The sequence below is a fragment of the Dendropsophus ebraccatus genome, chromosome 1 (genome assembly GCF_027789765.1).
Source record: "Dendropsophus ebraccatus isolate aDenEbr1 chromosome 1, aDenEbr1.pat, whole genome shotgun sequence".
Lineage (NCBI taxonomy): Eukaryota > Metazoa > Chordata > Amphibia > Anura > Hylidae > Dendropsophus > Dendropsophus ebraccatus.
Window position 1 is genome coordinate 141,759,002 of NC_091454.1, and position 8,231 is coordinate 141,767,232.

General features: G+C 38.8%; 1 protein-coding gene across 3 annotated transcripts in view; it reads left to right on the forward strand.

Moving 5' to 3' along the window:
- Window positions 1-6,071, forward strand: part of CIB2 (calcium and integrin binding family member 2) — a 58,293-nt gene extending 52,222 nt beyond the window's left edge. For all 3 annotated transcript variants that reach the window (XM_069980500.1, XM_069980490.1, XM_069980508.1), the window contains 3 exons: window positions 2,310-2,457; window positions 3,950-4,145; window positions 4,896-6,071. In XM_069980500.1, coding sequence (XP_069836601.1) covers window positions 2,310-2,457; window positions 3,950-4,145; window positions 4,896-4,917 — 366 coding nt within the window. In that variant the 3' untranslated portion in view covers window positions 4,918-6,071. The remainder of the gene's footprint in view (window positions 1-2,309; window positions 2,458-3,949; window positions 4,146-4,895) is intronic.
- The last annotated feature ends 2,160 nt before the right edge of the window (window positions 6,072-8,231 follow it).

Genomic DNA, 8,231 nt, shown 5'->3' on the forward strand with positions numbered 1-8,231 from the left:
CAAAAGGTCTTCTTATATAGACTTTGATACGCTAGTTATACCATTATGTATGGATATTTAGCACTAGAGCTTAAGACAATAAATATTGACTAAAGGGTGGCGGTTCTGTACCATATAATGCTGAGAATGTCCACCAGTACGAAAATCAGCTGAGAAGCTAATGTGTAACCAAGCAGAAAATGAATGGAAAGAAAGATAAATATTATGGGGTATTGATGAAAGAGTTGCATCCTTTGTTTGATCAGTCATGTAAATGATGGAAAGAGAAGTGTCACACATTGATAGATGTGCCTTTTTGGGATTACTCTGCTGACGCATGGAAAGTGGCTCATAGAAACATAAATACCACTGTGACACCTATTGCCTTTTAGGCCATGTTCACACAACGTATCTTTTGCATAAATCACAGCTGTTGTTACAATTTGCAACAACGGCTGTGATTTATGCAAAGGATATGTTGTTTCGTGAATGAATGGAATCCCGGCCGGAGCGTATTCACGTACTGTATATGCTCCGGCCGGGATTCCATCGGCCGCAGAAAATTGACATGTTCATTGAATAGCGGCCGCAGAAAACCCTGTCAGTGCACACAATGGGGCGTGCGGCTCCGGACGCTCGCTCCATTGTGTGCAGTGGGAAGTTCTGATGCGGGCGCGCACGGATGCTCCTATTTTTATAAACAGAAGGACATCTCCCTATATCGCTGTAATTATTATTATTTAAAGTAAATGTGTCATAATTTTTATTTTTTTTTATTTTGTGTTATTTAATTAATATCTTAAAAAATAGCCAGACTCACACAGACACACACAGTTGCTTAATGGCAGCCCACAGTACATATGAGCTATTAGATGCCTCCCGTCTGGACTGCTACAGTGTGGATGAGAGCTGACATGAGCGGCTCAGAGCTCACATGCAGAGGGAGTCAGACGCCATTGTTCTGGAGCCCCTGGGGTACCTGCACAGTGACCACTAACCTGAGCAGGCACACAGCAGCCTGCATGAGCAGCCCTCTGCCCCTCCTGTTTGGGCTGTGACTGATCTGATATGGAGTCCGGGCAGCAGGAGGAGGAGGTGCTGTCTGTCTGATACAGAAGCTGACAGGAGCAGAGAGGTAGCTCATACTGGGGCAGGGAAATCACACCTTCAGGAATGATAGAGATAAAAGCTGTCAAGTGTGTTAAAGCAAATGTACCATCAGTACATTCGCTTTAAGTCTTGCACATAGATAGAACAGCGCTGGCGCAGGGAAGCTAGTAATGCGGTCCATTTTTTGAGCCACAACCCAGTTCCCACGTACAGCGCTGTTCTATTCGCGGGCACCGGTCGGGGGTGAAGCACGGGACGCGAGCCAACCCGCCCTTAGTGGGAGAAAACCCCGGCCTCTCTATTATGGGGCTCCATTGTTTCCACTGCAAGGATGATTGCCAGACAGAGAGACCGATTAGTGGCCCTGTTATAGTTTTTAAGCAATTTTTTATTTCAATTTTTTTTCTGATTTTGTGTTGCATCATATGGTAAAATGAAGAATGCCAATAAGTTGTCTGCCAAAATATGCCCCCCACGGCTCTTTAGATGTAAAAATAATATTATGGGTGTTAGAATGTGAGGAGGGTAAAAAAACATTAAAAAATTGTAATATTTTTGTGACACACTAACTGCAAATTTAAATTCTGCACAGTGGGTCAATTGTGGTGCAGATTTTACTGCAACATGCAGTTAAAATGTAACTTGTGGCACTGTAATATACTGCAGATTTTCCACCTGCAAAATAACAATTGAATAACCACAGCAGAACATCAGAGTAAACTTATACTCTGTGGCAGCTGTAGTTTCCTAGCACCACACAGTGGTATATAACAACTCACTCCCCCTTCTTTTGCACACAAGAGGGAGAAGTGAGGTCACCAGCAGGGAGAGGGGCGAGGTGAAATGTGAAGCAGTCAACTTACAGGTTGCTTTGCCTTCACCAGATTCCCATGTTAGCTCCCTCTGCTGGTCAACAGTGGAAAATACAAAAAAAAATATATTTTTTTTATTTTCTTATAAGTGAATTAACAAAAAACTTTTTTTAAATTATAGAAAAAAAATCTATTTCAACTCAAAATTTATTTATTTATTTTTTTTAAACTTGACACATCCCCTTTAAATCATCTTTGGCCTTTCCTTTTCTTTCCTTCCTTTCTCTTACCTTTCCTCAATCAGGAATTTAAATCTTTTGAAAAAAGGTATGATTTTAGGAAACTGAATTAGGAAGACCTGTATCATACCATCAGTTCAGCCTAAATGACCTTTTACTTTTGTTCCAGGAAAATCCTTTCAAGGAAAGAATTGTACAGGCTTTTTCTGAAGATGGGGAAGGGAACCTTAGCTTCAATGACTTTGTGGATATGTTCTCTGTGATGAGCGAGATGGCTCCCCGTGAGCTCAAAGCAATCTATGCCTTTAAGATTTATGGTAATTTATATATAGCATGATATACTGATGTATAGCTGTGTCTTTACATTTAAAAATAGGACATGTCACATGGGATTCAGGGTAACATTTCAAGTCTATAAAAATATAAAGTAGAGAAAAAAATCACAACTTGTTGAGTAGAAGTGGAAAAAAAGCAGAGTTGGGGAACATGACCACAATCCAAAAAAACAGACAAGGCATTACTGGAACAAGTGTAACTTGAATAGATACTGAGTGACACATATAAGAGCCAATGGCATTTCTAGAAAAACACACAGTATTGAGAAATTATATGAAAGTATGAAATATATCATTGGGGTTTCTTTTTTATCGCTCCAAATCAGTGATTTACATTGAATATCATTTCAGAAATGCTGCACAAACAAGTCAAAAAAAAACAAAGTCAACCACACATTTGTGTACATTAAAAAAACTGATACGTTTTGTTTTTCTTTTTTTTTAATTTGGGAAATGTTTTCACCTTCTGTTATTTTTCCTTTTTTTAATGTATATGTTAAACAGAAACAAGAAAGCAGTGTGAACCTTGTTGTTGTTAATATTACTGATTATAACCAGTATATAAGTATATACCTATATTTTATTATACTTTATACAATTTTCATTCTACATCATACTGGATATATTATTAAAAGTGCACAAGCCAAAAATACAGAAATGGCTGCACATCGCACCAATGACTGACACGAAAGCTTATTCAGCTACATTTAAAACCAACATCAGAAGTTAGTATATAATTTGGCAAAACCATATTGCCTCATGTACCACGTGCAGGTGTTCTGATGTGTATCAGAAGACCTGCACATGGTACATGAGGCAATATGGTTTGGCCAAATTATATACTAACTTCTGATGTTGGTTTTGAATGTAGCTGAATAAGCTTTCGTGTCAGCCATGGGTGCGATGTGCAGCCATTTCTGTCTTTTTGGCTTGTGCATATATTATTAAAAGATTACTATGGAGACTAAAATTAGTATTTAATACATTGCTTTAATAAAGTTATATTACTTTAAAAAAAAGTATTGTTTTTTATTTACATATAGACTTCTGGTGACCTGCAGCAGTGAGTGATGACACGGCCCCCTCTCCAGCTATCAACATTTGTGTCAGGAACGGCAGGGCTATCCTAATCCTGACTTTAGGGCTATCCTAACTCTGCAGTTCCCGATGCCCAGCTCTGTTGTAGAGCTGCTAAACAGCACGATACAGAGAAGGGACCCTTCCAGTATATTCTTTTGCCTAGCAGCCTCTGTTCTCGACACAAACATTGGTGGTAGTACTGCTGCCAGTCACAAGTTTATATGTAAAAAAAAAAAAAAAAAAAAAACATAGTTATTAAAAAGTAATATAACTTGCAATGTATTAGCAAAAATGTTTATAGTCAGTCTTCAAAGAATCCCTTTAATCTCACTTTGCAGCATCGCCTCAAAATATTAAAATATTAAACGTGATATTTGTTCTGTTTTGCGTATAGATTTCAACACAGATAACTTTATATGTAAATCTGATTTGGAGAAAACTCTCAATAGGCTGACACGAGAAGAACTTGAGGAGGAAGAGGTGACACTGGTTTGTGAGAAGGTTATTGAGGAGGCAGATATGGATGGTGATGGAAAACTGGCATTTGCAGACTTTGAGAATATGATTTCTAAAGCACCAGATTTTCTCAGGTAATCAAATCTTTGTAGCTACGTATGTGTGTGTGTGTGTGTGTGTGTGTGTGCAGTTGCTTATACATAATAGGGCTGATATGCACAACAATGCCACAATCACAGACCCTGTGCATTTTAGAACCTTTATGCACTATTTCTTTCTATATGGTTGACAAAGAATGCTATTAGAAGAAAATATTAGGCTTGACTAGCTAACATTTTTTCTTTGTAGATTATTTGACCTTATTGAAAAAAATATTTATTGTTAGTACTTTCCCTTTAGTTTAGATGGCTTGAGTACATCTTTAGTACATTGATATTTAAAGGAGAAGTCTGGCTATCTTTAAAATCTGGCAGCTGGGGCAGGGTGTAATTTGATAAGGAGTATGAACTTACCTCTCCCTGTGCCTGAGGTCAGCGTCACTACACGGCTGATGGACTAGCTGCTCAACCAGTCAGTGATTGGGGTGGGATGCGGCTCCAGTCACTGATTGGCTGAGCGGCCAGTCCATCAGCCAGGACAGGCATTTTCGTCACGACTCAGGGGAAAATTCCTTCTGGCAGGGGTCCTGAGGCCGATCCTGACACTCACCACAGGCACGGGAAGAGGTAAGTTTGTACTCCTGCTCAAATTCCCCCCTGCCACTGCCAGCCGCTAGATTTTAAAGATGGTTGGACTTCTCCTTTAACTATTTTGTGTCCAGGCATAATTGTTTTCTTATTTTTTACGTTACATTATTAACCACCTTTAATTTTATTTTTTTTTAGTACCTTTCATATAAGAATATGAATATGCTGTGATGAAATAAAATCACTGGTTCAGAACAATTGGATCTCAGGCATCCACAGGACCCAGCCTCTCCAAACTGCAAAAAATATCATGGCTGTCGTTACTAAGAAAGCCGACGTCACAACAGGAAGTTCAGTCTTCTTAAAATTGAATGATGAATTTGCCTGCATTTTTGTATTGTGAAACTTTTATTTTCAAAGCAAAAAAAAAGGATTTTGTACAGAAAATCACTCCAGAATAAGGATGAAAGTTGACAATGCGGGGCCTTAACACATGGATGTTCATATAGAACTGCACAATGTATTCCTCATACCATCCCTTTGTTTATCATTATTTTTTTACCTAACTGTCCATTACTCCTATTAGTCTAAATATATACATCTGAACAACATGGAATACAAAGGGCTTATACCTGGTGGAAAAAACAGCTGTAGCCTAGAAGAAAATGCAACTTTGAACTGTCATTGACAGGCATTCAAGATGTCTCAGGAACAATTGGATAGAAGTATACATTTAAAGAACGCCTTGCTAGAGAAAAGTAGTGGAAAACCTGATTTCATATTTTACAATATACAAAGGTATAATGGGGCTAAACATGCAACTATAACATTTTATATATTTAGATCTTTGGGACATATGGTGGCTTATTTTAGTCACTTATATGCATTTCATCGCAATGCTGCGGACTCAAAATGTGTTTTCAACAGCAAATTCAAGTATCTTGTGTCATATCTTGCATCCAAATGAAGAACACTCAGTGAATGGATGTTTCCAGATGGCCTCATCACTTTTAATGAATTTGCTCTTAGATGTAGTAGCATCATTCATAAAGCTTCAAGTCGACTATGATGGAAGAAAGGACATTTATAAGGGCTAGCTTGAAAGCAAGGGCAATTATTTTAATCCATGTAGTCAATCAAAATGGAAGCCACATATTGATGAACCCTCTACAGTGACAAATCAGTAGACTTCTAATGGGCATTGCTAGATGTGGGAGATGTACATAGAGGTAATAAAGTTCTCCCGAAGTTAACATGGTGCCTTTTATAACCATTGTGAGTTTCTGTGCATTTCAAACAATGGATACATTTGTTTTGAAAAAAAAAAAATCTTATTCACTTAAATACATGAAATATGACTTCTGTTGCACAGTCTATGATTGTTGTTTATTTTTTCTTTAACCCTTTCATGTCCAAGTTTACTTTGGCATTTTGAGTTTTTATTCTTTTCCTCCTTGCCTTCTAAAACTCATAACTTTTATATATACTAAGCTGTAAGAGGGCTTGTTTTTTTTTGTTGGCCTAGTTGTACTTTCTTGTGACTCCTATCATTTTGCTATAAAATGTACAGTGAAAAAAAAAAAAAAAAAAAGTAACCCCATCTGCAGTAAATCGCTGCCCGTTACACCCCCAAGGGTAGCATATTAAGTGCATGGGTCAGATCTCAGGAAACCAGCAGAAGTTAAACCTGAGCATGGGCCATTGCATAGCTGAAAAGCACTGAGGCAGTGAGGAGGAACAGCTTCGCAATAGCGTATGTGCAGGATTCCTAAAGGGGTCTAAGAGGCTTTCCCGAGCTCCTCATCTGGTGCAAGCTGTAACACTTCCTCACTCCCTCTAGCATCCTTGACACTAACTGACTGTCAAGTAACAGTCAAGCAAGGATAGGAATGAGGGTAATATGTTACAGCCCTCAGCACTTGTACATAAGGAGCTTTTCACTGAAGAGTAAAACCATTTTTCTACGTTCTGGAAGCACAGATGGATATAGGAAAGATACAATTTGTCTCCTAATTCTAACAGCTATCAAATGGTGTCAGCCGTTAAAACCCTGAATTTCAGCTGACAAATTCCCTTTAAAGCAACTCTGTACCCACACTCTGCCCCCCCTAAACGTTTGTACTGTTGGATAGCTGCATTTAATCCAAGCTCTGTCGGCATTAGGCAGGTGATGCAGTTATTATCCTAAAAACAACTTTTAAACTTGCAGTGTTGTGTCAAATTAGCTTGGCCTAGAATGTCTGTGCCCTAGGCCTGCAACGCCTCTCCTTTCTTCCTTTCTTTCTCTCTGCCATCTTCATCATTAGAAATGCCCTAGACAGGATTTCCCCTATTCATCACTTGTCTAAACAGTGCATAGGTGCCTTAACGATGTTCACTGCTTAGACAAGTGAAGAATAGAAGAAATCCCTCTAGGGGCGTTCCTAATGATGATGAGGGCAGGAAGGAAGAAAGGACAGGTGTCACAGTCCTAGGGCACAGGCGTTGCAAACTCTAGGCCACGCCAATTTGACACAGGGCTGCAAGTTTAAAAGTTGTTTTTTTAGGACAATAACTGCTGTTATATGTGCCAGCCTGCAGCAAAGGTACAGATAAATAAAATAATGGGGAAGGCTTCTTTAACCTAACCATACATTCAGCTTGTGTGCCAGACAAGCTCCAGGGGTACTTGCTGAATGTATCCTTAGGCCCCCATGCACCTTACATTTTTAATTAACAACTGAACCACTTAAAACCTATTTCAAAGAGTAACATAAGATTTACAAAACAGCTATTATGCACCCGACTTATTTAGTTTACAAGAATCCAGTATTTATTGTCCTGTATATACTTTAACAGTACAGTGTAAATGCTGGGGTAGAGTGCAGCACAGTCAGAATCTGTAACACAAACTGCTTATCTTGGAAGACAGAAAAGGAGAGCGTGCACCAGGAGAGGAGCAATGGGGCAGTGTGTGAGAAGTGAGTTTGTTTTTTTTATTTTATTTTTATCTAGTCATCATGGGAGCCATAGTGGAACTACGCAATGCATTTTTCCTGTAAAACCTCTTTAAATAGTTTGCACAAATAATATCTTGCAAGAAGTACATAATGTGACATGGTATAACTGTCTAACATAAGGAACTAAAAACAACACAGGATACTCTAAATATATTGAGGGTCTTGTAACACAGCAAGGCGATAAAGGGTTTGATATTTAGTGCCTTTTACAGTAAGCTACACAATCATGTTTGCTACCTAAAGGACAGCTGGCAATAATTCCTCTGCTGCACAAGTATCATGTGATCCTTACAATGAAGTCCACCATTTTTGTGTGTCCTATGTACAATATCATGGAACACAATTGGAGAAAATGGTCTATCAGACTGTCAAGACTGGTCAGGGTAAACACATAAGACACAGAGACAAGTGCAGCCCTGATGGTGTTGAACGCCCACTGTCCCTACCTACTTGACTCAATGTGTCCTAAGGGGCACGGTACAACTTGGAGACATTTCCTGCACTGATACAATAGGTGTTACAGCACACAAGACAA